At 31.8% G+C, this 19,420-nt stretch overlaps 9 protein-coding genes across 9 annotated transcripts; 3 read left to right on the forward strand and 6 right to left on the reverse strand.

Moving 5' to 3' along the window:
• Positions 1 to 27: 27 nt before the first annotated feature.
• BN7_6444 (profilin) lies at positions 28 to 489 on the reverse strand (the record flags this gene model as incomplete). Its single annotated transcript, XM_011273003.1, has 2 exons — positions 28 to 386; positions 477 to 489. The coding sequence occupies 2 exons, from the start codon at positions 487 to 489 to the stop codon at positions 28 to 30; spliced, it is 372 nt and encodes a 123-aa protein (XP_011271305.1).
• A 351-nt stretch (positions 490 to 840) lies between these two features.
• On the reverse strand, positions 841 to 2,103 carry LEO1 (Paf1-complex subunit LEO1; the record flags this gene model as incomplete). The annotated part of the gene is made up of 1 exon (XM_011273004.1): positions 841 to 2,103. One exon carries the CDS (start codon positions 2,101 to 2,103, stop codon positions 841 to 843), a length of 1,263 nt encoding a protein of 420 aa, XP_011271306.1.
• Positions 2,104 to 2,718: 615 nt separating this feature from the next.
• Positions 2,719 to 3,987, forward strand: CTS2 (putative chitinase; the record flags this gene model as incomplete). The annotated part of the gene is made up of 1 exon (XM_011273005.1): positions 2,719 to 3,987. One exon carries the CDS (start codon positions 2,719 to 2,721, stop codon positions 3,985 to 3,987), a length of 1,269 nt encoding a protein of 422 aa, XP_011271307.1.
• Positions 3,988 to 4,287: 300 nt separating this feature from the next.
• VPS74 (Vps74p) lies at positions 4,288 to 5,280 on the reverse strand (the record flags this gene model as incomplete). Its single annotated transcript, XM_011273006.1, has 1 exon — positions 4,288 to 5,280. The coding sequence occupies one exon, from the start codon at positions 5,278 to 5,280 to the stop codon at positions 4,288 to 4,290; it is 993 nt and encodes a 330-aa protein (XP_011271308.1).
• A 511-nt stretch (positions 5,281 to 5,791) lies between these two features.
• Positions 5,792 to 9,622, reverse strand: UBP2 (ubiquitin-specific protease UBP2; the record flags this gene model as incomplete). The annotated part of the gene is made up of 1 exon (XM_011273007.1): positions 5,792 to 9,622. The coding sequence occupies one exon, from the start codon at positions 9,620 to 9,622 to the stop codon at positions 5,792 to 5,794; it is 3,831 nt and encodes a 1,276-aa protein (XP_011271309.1).
• A 645-nt stretch (positions 9,623 to 10,267) lies between these two features.
• On the forward strand, positions 10,268 to 11,707 carry BCS1 (bifunctional AAA family ATPase chaperone/translocase BCS1; the record flags this gene model as incomplete). Its single annotated transcript, XM_011273008.1, has 1 exon — positions 10,268 to 11,707. The coding sequence occupies one exon, from the start codon at positions 10,268 to 10,270 to the stop codon at positions 11,705 to 11,707; it is 1,440 nt and encodes a 479-aa protein (XP_011271310.1).
• A 2,508-nt stretch (positions 11,708 to 14,215) lies between these two features.
• On the forward strand, positions 14,216 to 15,562 carry BN7_6450 (uncharacterized protein; the record flags this gene model as incomplete). Its single annotated transcript, XM_011273009.1, has 1 exon — positions 14,216 to 15,562. The coding sequence occupies one exon, from the start codon at positions 14,216 to 14,218 to the stop codon at positions 15,560 to 15,562; it is 1,347 nt and encodes a 448-aa protein (XP_011271311.1).
• Positions 15,563 to 16,179: 617 nt separating this feature from the next.
• BN7_6451 (uncharacterized protein) lies at positions 16,180 to 16,887 on the reverse strand (the record flags this gene model as incomplete). Its single annotated transcript, XM_011273010.1, has 1 exon — positions 16,180 to 16,887. One exon carries the CDS (start codon positions 16,885 to 16,887, stop codon positions 16,180 to 16,182), a length of 708 nt encoding a protein of 235 aa, XP_011271312.1.
• Positions 16,888 to 17,223: 336 nt separating this feature from the next.
• On the reverse strand, positions 17,224 to 19,137 carry BN7_6452 (uncharacterized protein; the record flags this gene model as incomplete). Its single annotated transcript, XM_011273011.1, has 1 exon — positions 17,224 to 19,137. One exon carries the CDS (start codon positions 19,135 to 19,137, stop codon positions 17,224 to 17,226), a length of 1,914 nt encoding a protein of 637 aa, XP_011271313.1.
• Positions 19,138 to 19,420: the final 283 nt, after the last annotated feature.

Below are 19,420 nucleotides of genomic sequence, written 5' to 3' on the forward strand. Positions count from 1 at the left end.
TTCTGGGTCAAGTTCCAATTGACGAATCTAATAATTATTCATAATTAAAAAATCAGCTAATTTTTCAACAACAGTATTAGCTTCAGGTGCTTGAACACCAGCTGGATAATGTGCAATCAAAATGGATTGGTTAGTTCTTACTGCAAGAGCACCTTCTGCACCATTTTTACCATAAACACCACGATCATCAGCCTTAGTGACCCTATATGTTTGATCCTCTAAACGTAAACCACTACTTAGGAAACTCGACGGGTCCTCAAAACCAGCAACTAGTGATTTGATCTCTTGATCAGCGAGAGAGAAGTTGTCTGATTGAGCCAAAATATTGTCACCATCTCTTGAATAAATGGCAGCTTTGTCAATCTTACCAGAAGCCACTAAGTTATCTGCAAATGCTATTAATGGGGTCTTGTTAGTATATATTGATCATTGCTTTACAAAAAGTCACCAATCCCATTCAATGCTTATCAACTTACATTCCCAGGACATTATCAATATATATAGATATATTTGTATATCAATGAGAAATCTAAAGTTGGAAAACCTTTTAATTTTTCTATTTGAAATTTGACTTGAATAAAATGGGAATCGAAGCAATTTATATTAATTAATGATCAACGGGTTACCCCAGTGCCAATCAAAACGCATAAACACATAATCATGAGAGCCATTAAAGAACAGGTTAAAACATATTGGTTAAACGAGGAGGAAAGTATTGGGTTTAATTTTAGCACAGCAAAATATAGAAAATGATTCTTACGTTTTAATTAATCTTATGATATTTCTTTTTGAAATCTTTTTGTTCTTTATATTCTATTATACAGTGTTAATGTGTTCTTTTTATTCATCATCATCTGAATCTTCTATCACTCTACGTTTCTTACGACTCTTTGAATCTTCATCATCTTCTTCAACCTCTTGGTCATCTTCATCTTCATCTTGATATTTGGCAGCACCTTCGTTTTTAACTCTTCTTAATCTTTCAGCTGCAGCTAAATCATCTTCTTCATCATCATCGTCTTCATCTAGATCTTCATCATCTTCAACCATGAAATCATCTTCTTCATATTCATCTTTAGTTTTAGGTTGTGCGTAATATGATTCTCTTGTAACTCTTGATGAAGCTCTTGGTAAATCAGTATCATATTTTTCTTTTTCTTTTTGTTCTTTTAATTCTTTTCTTCTTCTTTCTCTAATTAATTGTTCTTGTTGTTTTTCTAATCTTCTAGCTTCTTGATCTGGATCTTTATCAATGAAGACACTTTGTGCTGAAGGTTTGAATTGTGTAGCTTGTACTGCATTTGTTAATTTCTTATGTATTTTAGAATTTGTTGATGTTGGGACAAGTTTTAGAGAATCTGTGAAAACACCATCTGTTCCTAATAATCCACTTTCTTCGTTAAAAGTTGTTAAGAATGTATCAGTTAATGGGGTCTTATAAATATCAAAATATTCATCACCTAATTTTAATGATAATGAACCATCAGACCATTCAATCACTTGTGCATTAGATTCATGTATCAATTCACCATTGGAATCTTTAGCATATCTCCATCTTATAGTATTTTCAGCTTTAAGTCTATTTAATTCAATATCATCTTTACTTAAAGATTCTGAATTTTCCACTAATTCTTCTAAATAAGCTTTACCATCAAATCTTGTTGGATCAACTTGTAAGAAATTTGGAATTTTGGTATAATATAATTTTTCATCTTCATGTTGGAAGCCTGGTGGATGACGTACCACATCAAGACCTATCACAGTTGGTTCTTTTGTTGGTTTTTCTTGTTCCACAGCGAATTCTAAACCTTCTTGATCTGAATATCTTTGAACATCATCATTATCACTATTATTTTCTTGATCATCATTCTCCACTCTTGTGTTGTTGTTATCTTCTTGATCTTGTTCATCATCATCATCACCAAATAAGTCATCCATTCCTTCAGCTTCTTGATTTTCTTCATCTTGTTTAATTACTTGTTCATCTTGGTTATCTTGTTGTGGGTTTTCTTCACTGTTGTTTTCAGTTTGCACTGGTGCATCCTCCTCCTCGTCATCAGAAACGACAATGCGCTTTGCTCTTCTAGACTCTTCTTCACTCATACTATATCCGTGATCTCTATGAGTCCCCTAATTGGTGATTCTTCCGTTGTTGATAATTGATATTTTGTTTAATTACTATGTGAACGATGCCAAAATCATTGATTATTTTTCGCGAATTACTGGGAAAAGTGACGGGTAACTTTATAGCGATCCGCGATCATCATCATCTCATCATATTGATTATGCCTCATTGAAGATCTGATCATAGTTCCTTAGAAACCCAATGAATTTGTAAGGTAATGGTGGTATTTGATTTACTGAAACTGAAAAGAGAGTATCAATTATTGAATTGAATTGATAGGTATCGATTTCTTACCAATATTTGACCTTTTTCTCCGAGCATCATTCTTGATCCATCAAGTTTGTGCCAAAAATATAAACACATAGCCAAATCTCCAAAACACAAATATGAAATTATTCTTTTGATCCCACATATAAAACCAAAGATAAATCACAGAAATATCAAACTTTCCTGATTATATTTGAATGACAATAGTGCTACGTTTCTCGAGACATACCAGAAGTCGTTCTTTCATTGCTTTAATTATTTTAATTGTATTAATCCAAGTTATATTTATCTTACCAAATATTTTATTTCCAACAACTTCAATCCCAATGTTTGATAGATTGAAAAAGATCGTTCACAATAATTCCAAAGATTCAAATAAACAACAACCATTGACCCCAACTGAAAGTACAGGTACTCATGGTAATGGTCTTCGTACTTGTGTTTACTATTCTGATTGGTCTATTTATGAAAGAAAACATTTCCCAGAACAAATCCCATTAGATCTTGTTACAAATATTTTTTATGCTTTTTTCAATATTGATCCAAATTCAGGTGAAGTTAAATTAAGTGATCCTTGGGCTGATACTGATATTGAATTTCAAAGTCCTTATGATTCAAATAAAAAAATTAATGGATTATTAGCAAGATTTTATGAAATTAAACAACATTCAAGACATGTTAAAGTTTCAATGTCAATTGGTGGATGGTCTTATAGTGATAATTTCAAAAAAGGTACAGATAGTGAAGCTAAATTATCAAAATTTGTTGATTCTGCATTGAAATCTATGATTGAATATGGATTTGATGGTATTGATTTAGATTGGGAATATCCAGAAAATAGAATTGAAGCTGCTCAATATTTACAAATTATGAAGAAATTAAGAGAAGGAATGAGAAATTTAGAAACTGAACATGGTTTATCAAAAGATTCATTTTTGTTAACAATCGCTTCACCAGCATTTGCAGAAAAATTAGATATTTTCAATGTTGAAGAAATGGATAAATTTTTATCATTTTGGAATTTAATGACTTATGATTTTGCAGGTTCTTGGTCAGATAAAACAGGCTATCATTGTAATTTATACAAAAAATCCCAAGATGAATTATGTGCTGATGATTCAATTAAATATTTCTTATCAAAGGGTATTTCATCATCAAAATTAGTTTTAGGTATGGCTAATTATGGACGTTCATTTACAAACACTGATGGTTTTGGTAAACCTTTCCAAGGTGTTGGTCCAGGGTCTGATGGTGAACAAGGTTTTTGGTTTTATAATAAATTACCAATGTCTGGATCAAATGAAGAATATGATTCAAAAGCTGTTATTGGGTTTAATTATAACAAAGATACAAAGACTTTTGTTTCATATGATACTGTTGATTCTGTTTCAACAAAAGCTCAATATGTTATTGATAATAAATTAGGTGGTGGTATGTGGTGGGAATCATGTGGTGATAAATATGATGATCCTGATAGATCATTGATTAATAGTTTTGTTAAAAAGATTGGAAATGATCAATTAGATTCTTCATCTAATGTTATTGATTGTTATGACTCAAGTGAATATTTAAAGAAAAACTTTGGTGATATTTGAATAGGTTGTTTTAATATGAACATCGGATAAGATTATATATTTATTGTGGAATGGGATAAGATTATATATTATGGAATGGAACAAGATTAATTAAAGATTAGAAGTAATGTCATGTGCGTTTGTAGTTGTAGATGACGATCAAATATTGACACCAAATAATTCATCCACGCCAAATTTAGTTCGATTCCAATTATATACAATTCCAGTAACTCTATTATTTAAATTCACAACAAAACAGAATAAATCTTTTTAATTATATATTAAAACTAAAACCTATATTTAAAACCAACAGCAAGATATCTATAAAATTGAATCCATTTTTGAGAAGACTGATAAAACACCAGCAATAACTTCTAATTGTAATTCAAAACCTGGATTTCTTTCTAATTCATCATTAACTTCACTAACAAGGTTAATACCTAATCCTAATGCACTTGATTGTGGTTCAAATGGGAATTGTGAAAATTGATTTAATAATTCATCAGCTCTTGCAAATGCACGATCACGTTGATCATAACCTAATGTTACCAAGACATTTTCAAGAACATTTGCAGCATATGAACCTGCAACTAATGAAATTGAACGTAAATATCTAAATTTAATATCTTCTGGGAATAAATTTGAACTTGGTAATTGAATATTTCTTGCAGCTAATAACGATAAAATTCTCTTCACTATAGAATCTTTTGATGAAGAATCAGCTAATGGATGTGTTGGCATATCAAATAAAAGAAAATTTTTACGTTCAGTTCTTAAAATACCTTTATCAACTAAACCTTTGGCTAATCTTTCACGTACTTGTTTCAATTGGTAATTAATCTTCATTAAATTCCATGTTTCACCACTTAATAAATCTATCCAACTTGCAATACTTAAATTATTTGGATCTGATTTCATAAGTGTTAAAGTTTCATCTAATAATACTTCACCAGTTTTTTTATCATCAATAACTTGTATTAATCTTTCAGATAATTCAAATCTTCTTCTTGCAGGATCATTAACAATGGCAATTTTACCTCTGAATGCTAATTCTAACAAGATACAACCACGTAATGCATATGAAATATTATCATTCCAAAATGATAAATAACCTTCTTTATCTTTGATACCCATAAGTATAACTTCTTCCATTAGAGTCAATGTAGGTTCATTTCTTTCTTCATTCTTCAAAGCATTATCATGTGGATCGTAACCAACTTTATGATTAGTTTCTGGTTCGACTGAATTTCTTTCAGAATCTGTTGGTTCAGTTGAAACGTTTCTTGCACCTCTGCGACGTTGTAATCCTGACATTTCTATTTTCTTTTCTATGTTATTGAAATTGTATATATAAATTGATGAGTTTCAGCTATGAATGTGATTCAGTAATCTTCTATTAGGTAACAATTGATTGATTTCAAACTTTCGTCAATCTTTAATTTAAATCTTGAACCAAATTTGACCAGCAAGGAGGAAAATGCAAGATTAGTATGAATAGGACTTGGATTAAATAGCTTCTTTCTTTATTAAGTAGCGGTTTTTGCTAGCACAATGATATCCTTGCAATATTTTTAGTTTTAACTAAAAGATAATTCTTTCGTTGCGTAGCACTCGATTGTCCAGTTTCTCTCGAATCAACCGATCTCTGTTTTCAATTTGTAGACGTGTTGAAGCTTTCAAACCTTTCAATTTTTCACCAAAAATTACAGAATCGGAACGCGCACGCAAATTCTCATAACACTACAAAAAAATGAAACGTACTTAAATATAAAATCCGATATTCCACAATATAAATTCAAAATAGTTTTAAATACATTTTAATTCTTTAAGCTGAAGAGCCCTGTGCTTGAAGAACCCTACATAGAGGTTCAATCTGGTCTTCTTGTCCTTGTCTCACATATCCCAAAAAGTATGGTGTAGCTGTGTTTCCTTCTTCAAAATTAAACACCTCAGAGTTGGATACCTCTGAAACAGTCTCATCATTGTACTTTCTGAACATGTTGCATTTCTTGTCCTTAATATATATCCAATAATGACCATAATTGGCTTCACCTCTATGAATGAAAATGGCAAAAATGGTATATCCATGTTTTTGGAAAGAATCGAAATGATGATCAATACGATTTTCAATTTCATTAGTTTTTTGGAAAATTGTCATCAATTCTTCATCAATCTTTTTAACTTGATTTTCTAAAACTTTGATTGTTTCTGGTTTTCCAAGTTCTATACTTTTCAACCATTCTTTTGTAGAAATTAATGAATCTCTATAGGTGACACCTTGATCATTCTTAGTTAATAATCGTTCTTTTCTTGCTTGTAAATCTCTAATTTCAGTTTTCCAGTTTTCGACATCTTCCCTTCTTTGAATGATATCTTTATCATCTGTATCCAAGTATCTATCCATATAAATTGTTTCTGGGAATGGTAATGCTTGTGTACTCTTATAAGGACGTTGTAATTCAATATCATAATAAACTCTTTGAATTTGAATTTGTAAAATTTCTGGCAATTTGGTTATTCTCTCAGATCTTTTATGTGGACCACCATCAATTGTAACTTCTTCACTTTTGAAAACCATATCAAATGCTTCATAAATATTTCTAGGTCTATCACTAATATTGACAAACAAGTTGGAGAATCTATCTTTCTTATCCCTTTTATTAGAAGGATCTGTTAAATTAACAAGATGTTGAACAGAATCACCAAAGAATAAATTTTTAACCATATCTAATTGTTCATTGTCACCTTCATCAAATCCTTCTGGCTTTAAAGCAGCTTCAACCTGTGATAAAACATTACCAATACATTCTGTAACATCTTGTTGTCTACCAATTTCGTAAGCAGTTTCCATCTCTGTTAATGAAATTTTAGCAGCTTTTGTATCAGGTTCTTGAGATTTGGATGAAAATAAATCATCATCCTCAGATTCATGAACAAACTCAATCGTATCATTTTTCTTAACGTCTTCAATAAATTCATCATTATTTCCATCAATTTCCATCTTACTACCAGCTGTTTTTGGATATTGATCTTTTTCATTATCAATCATAACTATATCCTCATTTCCTTCTGCAGACTTAACTTGTGAGTTTGGCTCATCCAGGTCAATTAGATCGTAATCTGAATCATGATCTGGCTTAGCCTCCACTTCTGAAGCAGAATCAATTACTATAGGATCACTTTGATCATCACCTGAAGGTGGTCTTGATTCAGTTTTCTTTGAAAACCCAGAATAATCTTTCCCGCTTTTTTCAAATTCAACATCTGCATTGCTTGGTAAGAAAGCAAGATATGCTAATTCTTTCTTTGGAGTTATACATCTTTTATCAGAATGGATTTGTTCATGGAATAAATCTCTCAATTGATAAACAAATTGGAAAGATCTATCAACTTCACCTTCACCAACTAGTCTACCACCAATTCTTCTCTCTTTATAAATGTCTTGTCCTTTGTAAACATCATTGAATTCAAGAGCAGTATCTCTAAATGGTTTTATTGAAAAGTAGTATTGTAATAACGAGTTCAAATAACAAGTGTTACCAATATTGTTCAAACCGACAGGCCAATTTTCAGCAGGTAAAGAGTTATGATCAATTAATCCAGACTTGAGAAATGTATCAATTAATTTACTATTTTTATGCTGACCAATAGTTCTTAATGCAGCTCTTGCCTTAATAATTTCTCTATTGCCCATTTGAAAAATGGTGATAATTTGAAAGTCATCAGCATTTGGATCAACACCCAAGTATTTATAAGCATCTTTAACTTCAATTGGGTCGTTTAAGTCTGGGTGTTCAGTTTCAAAATTATCAAGAAGACTGAAACTCTTTCTTTCTGTAGCTATAGTCAATACAGCTCTGTCGACAAGAATACTATCAATTGGAGAATCAACTTTTTTAACAATAGCAGCGGTTGAAACAACATCATCATCCACCGAGGAGTCAATTCCTAAGACATCGTAAGCTTGTTGCAAAGGTAAATGCTCATATGTGATAAATCTATGAAGTTTTTCACTGTTTCTTGCATCTGCTATAGTAATTAAACCATTTCTCAGTTTACCATCTAATGGATGTAATGCAACTTCATTTTGATACATTGTCAATAATAAGTCATCATCAAGTTGCTCTGATTGAGATGGTTCAATACTTAAAGCTTTATAAGCATCATCAATTTCACTTTGACCAATAACATTTAGGGAAACCAATTTGGAAATAAATGAACTCAATTTATATGTTGACCTTTTATTACTAATAGCTTTCAAAGCATCATAATATCTTGGTCTATTATGGGAATCTGAACGAACAGAAGCTTCATAACATTTTATGATCAAATCGTCATTATAAAATGGTTGGGCAGATAAAGCGATAAAATTTGGATCTTTGGTAAAGTCATGCATTCTAATTGAACCAACATCTCTTAGTTCTTGAAAAACCAAATCTAGCGATTTGGTGAATTCCATTTCAAATGGATTCTTCAGTGTACCAGAATATGCCTTTTTACCCAACAGCATAATTTCCAAGATTTTTCTAATATAAGATTCTCTTATGATTGAAGATTTTCTATCATTAGTATCAGAAATATTTGGTGGACTGAATTCATTATTATTCAGTTTGAAGTTCAACCTTTTCAGTAAAATTTCTGGGTTGATATGCGAGTTCAAACTTTTATTATTAGCAGGTATGGTTCTATGATCTTGACCAAGTTTCAGTGATAGCGGTCCTCTAATGGCTTTAAACAATGTATGAAGACAATGAGAAGGTGGTGGAATATCTTGATTTAAATCTGGATATTTTGCTAATGCTTTTGTATATCTGACATTAATAGGACCCAATTCAAAATCATGTAAATCATCGTGATCAAATTCAGGTTCAGATATTTCAATCCTTATAATTTTGTTGGTCAATGAACAAACATAATTAGCTTCGTCAATTATTTTTGGCAAAGATGACTTGACTTCATCAGGGTCTGAATCAATAATTAATCTTGACGAAATCAAATCTATTGAATCATGTTCATTCAACTCATCAACAAGATGATATTCATTATTGGATACTTCTATACCCTCTGTTGAATCTTTATATTTTATGAGGATATTTGCATGATATATTTTAGTTCTTGCTAATGAAGGTTCATTGGTACTATAAATCAAAGCCCTTATTTGAGTGATTTTGTCCCTTGAATTAAATCTAGATGTTAAATGTTGAACACCTGGGGCAACTTCACTAGCTTGATTCAAAATATAAATTTCATAAGGATTATATTTTATTTCAGCAATTTTAGAAGCATAATGAATTGGTCTTTCTTGTAATATACCATGTTCATGTTGTATCAAAAAAATCAAATCTGCTTTGATATCATCTAGTAATCTATTGGAAGTTTTGAAAATCTTATGTTGTATATCTAGATATAATCCCAATTGGTTCTCATCATCAGCATCTTCAGCAACGTCATCTAAAACTTCATCATCATCGCCACTTATATCATCAGGTTGATGTTCTTTAATTGCAGATTCTGGATTTGAGTTGAAACCTAGTTGTTTGGAAGTATCAATCACAGCATCAGGGGTAGGTGCAGCTTCTTGTTTGTTTTGATCAAATGACAACTGTACAGTCTTGAAATCTTCACTGAGCTCTTGCTTTTGATCTTCTTCCACCATGGTGTTGCTAAGTTTTAGTTCTTGATTTAGATCTCTACTGTGCCACTGATATTGAAAATTAAACCACAAAGATAACGTCAATAAGGAGCAGATTCACAATTGAGGTTCTCACAAGCAATTAAAGTGTGAAGTCGTTTCTAGTAGATTCTTCTGACTCTTTTGATTTAACTCAGAGCCCAATTGACTAGTATTGGGATTTGTTATTTATTAGTTATCAAATCGGTATCTTTGCTACAAAATTTATCCCACAGTGTTATTTTGATTTTTGCCTCAAAGCTCAAATTTCTAAATTCGCGGTATGTGATACGGACCACAATTGATTTCTAATGTTAATCTGAAATATTAACGAATTTGAAGTTATTCAAGAATTTATAAACTTGGTAAAAGATAGAAAAGGGTATGTTATCTAGTGTATGGGATTCTACAAGAAGTTCAGCAGCTTCAAAACATGCTACAACCAATGGCCCTGATGAATATACGTTTTAATTTCAAATTGATACATCCACTACATCACCGAAAAAAAAGTTCACCTTGAAAATTTATGTTAGTATAGCATGTCATCTAGAAAGTGAGTGCTAGATATAGATCTGCTAAGTATTCCTTTTTGCTAATAAGAGTATACACACAAAAGCTTTTGCACATAATATGTTTGGCTTTGGTGGGAAGAAAGAGGGCTCTCCAGATGTCCTACCTAAACAAGATGAAATTCCAGCACCTATAGTACAATCTCAAAATCCACCACAAACTCCAGCAGCAGCTCCACCTCCAGGGCCTCCACAAATAGATTTCCAAAAATTATCACAAGCAGATGGATTCCAAGGTATGGCTAGTAACTTATTTGAACAATTTGTTATTGGTAACCCATATTTCGCAGCTGGTGGTGGTTTGATGCTTTTAGGTACATCTTTAGCAATTGCTCGTCAAGGTATAATTAGAGCTTCTGGTTTTGCATATCGTCAATTATTAGTTGATTTAGAAATTCCATCAAAGGATAAATCTTATTTATGGTTTTTAGAATGGATGTCACAATATAAAAATAGAAGTTCAAGACATTTAAGTGTTGAAACAAATTTCATTCAACATGATAATGGTGCTGTTACAACCAAATTTTCATTAGTCCCAGGTCCTGGTAAACATTTAATCAAATATAAAGGTGCTTATATGTTAATTAATAGAGAAAGATCAGGTAAATTATTAGATATGACAAATGGTGCACCTTTCGAAACTGTTACTTTAACCACTTTGTATAGAGATCGTGGTTTATTTAATGATTTGTTAGGTGAAGCTAAAACAATGGCTTTGAAAGCTCAAGAAGGTAAAACAGTTATATATACTTCATGGGGTCCTGAATGGCGTCCATTTGGTCAACCAAAAAAGAAGAGAATGATTGGATCTGTTATTTTGGATGAAGGTATTAAAGAAGGTATTGTTAACGATGTTCAAGATTTCTTAGGAAGTGGTAAATGGTATTTTGATAGAGGTATTCCTTATAGACGTGGTTACTTACTTTATGGTCCTCCAGGTTCTGGTAAAACAAGTTTCATTCAAGCTTTAGCTGGTGAATTGGATTATAATATTTGTATTTTGAATTTATCAGAAGCTAATTTGACTGATGATAGATTGAATCATTTGATGAATCATATTCCTGAAAGATCATTATTGTTATTGGAAGATGTTGATGCTGCTTTCAACATGAGAGATCAAACAGATTCAAGTGGTTTTAAATCAGGTGTTACCTTTAGTGGTCTTTTGAATGCATTAGATGGTGTTGCATCTTCAGAGGAAACAATTACTTTCATGACTACAAATCACCCCGAAAAATTAGACCCTGCTATTTTGAGACCTGGTAGAGTTGATTATAGAGTTTATGTTGGAGATGCCACAGCTCATCAAATTGAAAGAATGTTTTTAAGATTTTATGAAAATGAAACTGAAAAGGCTAAACAATTCGTTGAAAAGGCAGTTGCGTTAAATGTACCAGTCAGTACTGCTCAACTACAAGGTTTATTTGTATATAATAAAAATGATCCAGATGGTGCTTTAGCAATGGCTGAAACATTAAAGGTTCCAAATCATGTATTCTGAGCTGTTTAATTGATCCATGTTCATACCTGTATATAAAAGCAAAAACAAAAGCATAATTCATTTGTTATTTTGATGAATCACATATTTAGCAACTGATATAAATTAATGATAATGATATATTCTAATAATCCGATTATCTGATCAAGCGGTAGTTTAAATTTATATTAAAATGCATTTATACAGTATTATGGATTCACATTTCCGACTATTCTCCCGGATCAACCTTTTTCGGAAATGTACAAAATCTGGGGATTTCTCAACATTTTTCATGAGTTTTGTTCTCCTTCGGAAAAATAAGTAGTTTTCCTGTACCCACTAAAACAGAAACTAAAACATCAACAGACGATGACCCACATATTACACCATTTACATTGTACAGGAACAAACTGCTTAAAAGATGCCCAAAATTCTGTGTTATACATGGGTCGTCGCTCGCAACTACATATACTTGTGTGATTCTTTTGAAAGAGGTCTGTCGACGCGTCAAGTACAGAAGGAGAATCTGTAGCCAGAACTGACTCGACTCTAAGAAATCACAGGTTAAGTCTTAAGTAGCTGAATTATATATGAAAAATATTTATATGAAGTGACATTAAGTCGACTTTAAACACTATAGAGTTCTGATTTGTTATGGTTAAACTTTTGTCCAAGTCATCCATCACCTGGTAAGACTTCCTTAATTAAGCTGCCTATAAAAGTTACTAGTACAAATTTGTCCCGCGATTTCTCGATGCTAACTGTGGGTTATTTAAGCTTTTTTCCGAGCGCGGCGCATAAATAGAAAAGGCAGCTCTATAATGGAAAAATAATGCAATGTATTTGGAGAAGAAACGTGAACTTATATGCCATATTTGGTTTTTTACGCTTCAACTAGAATCACTAATATACAATATTGAAAAACATGGGGTCACTAGGGATATTCCAATATCAGCTAATCAATTAACCTATAACATAATATGGATTCCAGTACAACTAGTAGCTGCTACTCATTTGTCCAAGGCTTCAACACTATGAGCTGTAAATTCTATCAATCACTCTAATTGGTAATTTATCTCGGCCTTGTGATCGATGAGATAAATTAGTGTAAGTATATTGATATATTAATTAAATAATATTCATGTGTGTATACTCGATTGCCAATAATGTTGAGAATGCCGGCTAGTGGTATGCGTAGGTAGAATAATAATAACGTCGTATCTTTACGGGAGTTTAAAAACTATTATTTAGACGCAAGAGGCAGGTCAATGAAGCTTCGGCTGCTAAGTACTTCTAAAAATTGAGAATCGAAACTCTCTCAGGCTTCAGGTGACCCAGGCATTTATTTATATGAATGCGCTACATTTATCACAACTAGTTATCATAATGTGGATTCATGGCCGTCAAAGGTGTATCTCATTTCATTGTAGATATATATAGTACAAAATTGACACCATGTATTTTGTCAGCCAATAGCCTATCAGCTGTTTTGAGGTTCGATTTCGATGTGGTTCCAAGCTCTGATCTTTATTCCCGATTAATTTGAGGGCTGTTTGCTATAAGATCTTCCACATCATGATCATGATTATAATATCATGTCGAAAGAGCTTCAGTGATACAAGTGAGTTCCCGATTGAGAAACTGCTACCTGCTACCCCAGCTTTCAAAAGGACTATTGAAAAGATCCATTTCACCTAATTAACTTGGTGGTAAACCATATTTCTTGTCATGTTTTTATCTCCAAATAATTAATTGTGTACACAATAAACCTCCCCCACAATTGTTGCGATTCGCGCGCTTACGAATGTCTATTGTCCGGAGAAATTTCTCCGAGACACGGGACATTAATTATCCTGCTGCCTGAATTTGAATGGAAAAACCACCGAGAAACAAAGCGACTTCTTGACAACTAGACAAGCTGGGAAGGTTGAAGACGAAGTGGTCACTCCATGGTGAGTTATAAACCTAAATATATTGATAGTGCTATTGCTTGAGATCAGTATAGCTGCTTGAATTTAGTAACTGGATCATCTCAAAGTTTAATCCTGTATGGTTCTGTCGAATTTGTCCTGACACCTTTGTCCTGTTCCCCAAGCTCGCGAAAAACCGGCTTGCATGCGCCCCGTGTGATTTGAAACTGCCGTCGATCCTGAAAAAATAAAGTTTCACCAAAAAGGAAACAGGATAAAATTTGTCCATTTATAAAACATTCAAAATCTTCCGATTTCAAATTTTCAAATATGGGCAAAAAAGCTTTCTTTTCTTTGAATCTTTGACTAATTTACTCATTTTTTTGCTTCAACAACTGAGAAACATCAATATTACAATAGATAAACGGTGGTTATTCACTGCTACTTAGCACCATCAGTTATATACCAGATACTTTAAGAATCTAAGACTTGTTCAAAGCTGGCCGTTTTATCCAGGAAAAACCCTGTTTTTTTCCTAGTGAATTTAAATATATTCTATCAATTGAAAACCAACTTCAACAAAGCAAACAAAACTAGCAACAAAGTCATATACTACGACAACATGTATGTGTCACCGGTGCTTTCCAAAAACACTTCACAAACTCCAAAAGAGTATACAAATCGTGCAAGAGATGAGATTTCTAAAAAATTAAATCTAAAGGCTTCAGCTCCTCAACTAAGGCATGGCTCTTCACCATTGAAGTATGTTGCAAATGCAAGTGATTCAAGTCCAAGCTTGTCTAAAAGTAATTCATCAGAATCCTTGGAGTTACCAATGGCATTAAATCAAGAATCACAAATGTCTAAAGAAAAATCTAAATCTAAACTATTTGGCCTTTCAAGATTGAAAAGTTTAAGTTCAAATAATTCTTCAAGTTCATTGAGAACAGTGACAAAAGCTGAAGATCAAGATCAAGCTCAAGATAATGACCAAGATGTTGATATGGATGGCTATGAAGAACATTTAGCATTGCATCCAGTCCCTTCAATTTCATCTTCATTCTCATCACAATCATCAGGATCAACAATTTCATCAGCACCATCAATCACAACAAATGCAGATTCAATCTTTACAAATAATACAATACAGACTCAAATTACAAATGTTTCACAATATTCAGGTGATTCCACTATAATACCCCAATCTCAACAATCATATCAACAACAATCAATTCCAGAAGAATCAATTAATTCATTAACTTTACATGATGCTTTACCACATAGCTTCCATGATATGTATGCCCCAGAATTGTTAGCAGATCCTTCATTACTAATAGACGGACGTCCAATGTTTACCAAAAGAGCCTTATTAGATTGGGAATTGAATGATATACGGTCATTATTGATTGTGGAACAATTAAGACCAGAATGGAATGGTAGATTACCAGAAATTAAAGTTCCATCTGGATTTAAATTACAATATTTACCATTAGATGCAGATGATGAAACTGTTGTTCGTGTATTAGTGGAGAGTGATATTTATAAAGAATCAAAATTTGATTTAAATTTTAGAATTCAAACTGCTAAATATACTTTAAATGCAGCAAGACAAAGACATGCAATGTTTTTACAAAATTCAGGAATCCCATTGTTTTATAATAATAGATTATCAAAACCTGAATGGAGAAATGTTATTGAAAATTATTTATTAAATTTAGCTGTTGAATCTCAATGTCGTTATGATTTTAAGAAGGCATGTCATGAACAGAAAAAATTCAAAAGAAATCAAAGTTTACAATCATCTAGTTCAAATGGTGGTAATTCATTATTAAGAAAAGCTTTATTAAATGATGTTAATAAAGATTCACCTGTTAAATTAACAAAAGATGATAAAGCTAAATTATGGACTCAAGTCCAAAGTAAAGTATACAAAAGAATTGGCCTTGATTGGACTCCAGATACTTTATAAAGAATTATTCACACTTTCATAATCAATATTCAATCCCAATATTATCAAAAAAACTTATTTTTATGATCTTATCAATTTTAATTCAGCTAATCTGATTAATCAAATTTTATGTGTTACGTTATTATGTGTTTTATATATCTTATTTAAATTATAGACGAATTTATGAATACTTATATTAAATCAGTTGTAGAATGTTTTTCTTGTGCAATATAATATCAAATTAGTACATTACCTGCATGTGTCTTAACTTCTACACATATCATTTCCTGTTGAATCCTCACTGATAATGTACAATATTCTACAATATGAGAAAGATCTAGATGGTATAACATATTGGTATAAAGTATATAAAATATGTTGGATATCCAGCTTCAAAGTCATTGAAAGTGAGTGTATTTTTACCCAGAGAACTTAAACCTATACGATATAAGCTATTATAGTGCACAGTGGCGATATAGTTGTAAATTCTTCATACCAATAATGATTATTTTCAGCCAATTGATATTTGAGACTCCGTTAAAGTAAATCGATGAATGGCACCCAATGTGATAGAGAGCTCGCTCGGTTATCCTCTAGAGTTCAACTATACCATTGGCTATTCATATTCAACTTTGATCTCATGGAAGCTCAGTATAACTTCGCTTTCTTTTTTTGGAGGTATAAAGTAAGTCAAAAAAAGAGCAAATAGGACCAGTTTTCAAATATTCAGGAGCTTCATAATGATTATTAAATTTCAATCTCAAATCACACTCCTCAACCATTGTTTGCAAATAATTATCTAAAGATGAATGTGTAACATTGATCAATACTCTATCAGCAAATTCACTTGTTGATACATCTGGTTTTTGATCTTGAAGTAACACATTAGGATCTTCATACCATGAATATCTGAAAGTGACTCTCTCAGGAGGGATATCTCTAACTAAGTCAACAAGCTTCTTTATTGAATCACTCAACATATTAATTTCTTCATTAGAATGGAAATCAAGAAATATTGTACCTCTAAAGTTTTTCAAAAATGAATCGTCCTTATAAACTGCATCTTCATAGTCATCAATGGATAGATCTCTTCCAGCTTTGGTATATATCCAATCATTCGATACAAGTAGATTCGAAACATAGAATGGACTCTCCTTAGTGAATCCTAGATCTTTGAAAGATGTCTTGTAGTTGATATCATTTGTCACTATGCAATATGAATCTTTCAATAAGTTTTGAATCTTCACACTGGAAAGGAGAAAGTTCTTGAAATCTTGAAGATCTGTTTCCAAGAAGCTTGTGATATGAAGAATGAGCTCCAATGGTAATTCAGTGAGTGTAGTCATCATGAAGAACTGGGTGATCCTTAATAAAAAGTTGAATTAATATGGAAGAAAAGGGTGTGACTGAATGAGATGTATTTCTGGGGTGCGGTGATAAGATTCGTTATCGCGCACTACAGCATACACTATGCTTCATTTAAAGAGAATACATATAGATTCATATCCTTAGAGGTTTATCGTTAGTTATGTCTTTGCAGAGTGACTACAAGCGAGTCAGTTATCTATATACTTAAACAGATTGCCAGATAATCGAAATTTCATTATATATAGTACGATGGTATATAACAATTGTACAATTAATCAACTATATTGGATCTAAAAAACCTCACATGTACAATATTAAACATTCATCCATGATTCTTTCACTATAGGCTTTGGTGGATAAAACTTAAAGCCGGAGTTTCTGAATATCTCTCCCATATATAACTGTTTTATACAAGCCAAAAACCCATAATTATTACCTCCATCAAGATGAACTTCTTCCAAGATATCACTACTAACAATCTCTAAGCTTGATGCATAATCTATAGTTAATTTCTTCAGCTTAGGATAGGGTGATGTACTAAGATGATGTTCAATATGAAAATCTTGTACTATTAGCTCTTCCAAATTTGGTGCTTCAAATCCCTTGAGGTTTAAGTAATTCTTTAGATGAACTTTTGGGTGCTCTTGAGGATGTCTTATCCTTAACTTTCTCAATTGACTGAAAACTGCTCCTTCAAAATTTAAGGACCTTCCAGTAGCCACTTGGTCAAAATGTACATCTAACTCTTTAATATTGTGATTGTTTAGCTGATTGTTTAAATCTTTTAAATAACAATTTTGTAAAATCAAACTCTCAACATCAGGATACAAGATTGATAAAGTTCTCAGATCCAATTTGTATCTTGAATCAATATGCCTGTCTAAAATTTGAACTTTTTTAATACCAGATCTTCCTAAGTGATCAAGTTCATCAAAGTATTTCATACTAGTAAATATTAATTCATTAACTGAGGATGGAATACTATAAATTTGGTTTTCAACACTGCGACGTCCATAACCATCACCTAAAATTGTAAAGCTTTCAAGATTTGGAAAATGAGTTTTTGTAAATATAGGAATCGTGTTAGAAACTCTTATTCTCTTAGCAGATTTGACAAAGTTCAATGGGTTTGATAAATTCCCATTATTTGCTAATAATTCCAAGTTTATTATTGGTGGATTGGTGTAGTATATAGGTTGATCAATTGTAACTTCTTTCAATGTATCAAAAGAAACAAATTCTGCAGAATGGAAAGTTTCACAAATTAATTCCAATTGTTTTATTTGTGGTGTTTCAATGTTGAATAGTTGAAAAGATAAGCCTGTAAGATCTGAATGAATTGTAAGTGATTCTAAGGCTGGTGCTTTCAAATCTGAAACTTTGAATAAGTTTCTTCCAGTGACTAATAAATGAACAAGGTTTGGAAGTTCAACAAAACCAAAAATATCATCATTGATATCATATAATCTTAGATCAGTAACATTTTGGAAACATTGCCTAGAGAGAAGTGGTGTAGTTGATGGTTGATATAAAATTAATTGTTGAGGGAAAAGTGGGATTTTTGATTCTAAAACATCAGATCTAAGATCACCTTCAATACGTAATGTTTCTAACCCACCCATGAACCTCACATCTTCAACAGCTTGGTTGGAACTTGAGCCATCCTGAGAAAAATCATAAAACTTTATACATTCTGGAATCCAAAATTTACCATTCGGTAAATGAAGCCTTTTCAAACCTGTAAGTGAACAATGTTTAAATATATTATCTTGTCTCTTGTCCAAAACTGAGAATAAAGAATTGATAAAACTGCGACCGTTATGGTTGGCATGATACCACTGAGGATCATCATTTGTAATATATATTTTAAAAGCTTTAAACTTCATTTCTGCTTCAATTTTAGGTAAAAAGTTTCGTAATAAATCTCTTGAATATTCACTTTCAACATCCTTAATTTCTAATAGAATCAAACCTTTGAATTGATATATACATTGTATATCTTCAGACACGGTTTTTAGATCTTGGATAACATCTTCATGCTTTGGATTTGCTCTCAAGGGAGGCCATTGTATTATCTTGTATCGATCTTTAATTTGATTGTGTAATCCTGGTATGATTTCAATAAATTTCTTTATATCCGTTGGACTCGAATTATCTAGAACTTTTAAAAACAGTTCAAAAGGTAGGTTCTTTAGTACTAGTTGAAGGTAGTCGTTTTCCATTTTCATTGAAATAAAGCTTAGTTTCTATATCTCATACTCGAGGAAGGCGTTATACTAATCAAATTCTGGATTTTTAAAGAGCTTTATACAATTTAAATAATCTTCTCAATTTTTGAACATCTAGATAAACCCGTATATAAAAACAGAGCTGCTACATTATCAAGACCTTATAATGAGCGAGTCAGCAGTTAGCAGGATAGAGCTTAAATATTTAACATTGAGTGTGAAATTAAATCTCCCAGTTAAAATTCTGTGCTCAGAATAGAGCCATATAATATATACAAGTATA

Source organism: Wickerhamomyces ciferrii, contig 00276, assembly GCF_000313485.1.
Source record: "Wickerhamomyces ciferrii WGS project CAIF00000000 data, strain NRRL Y-1031 F-60-10, contig 00276, whole genome shotgun sequence".
Lineage (NCBI taxonomy): Eukaryota > Fungi > Ascomycota > Saccharomycetes > Phaffomycetales > Wickerhamomycetaceae > Hansenula > Hansenula ciferrii.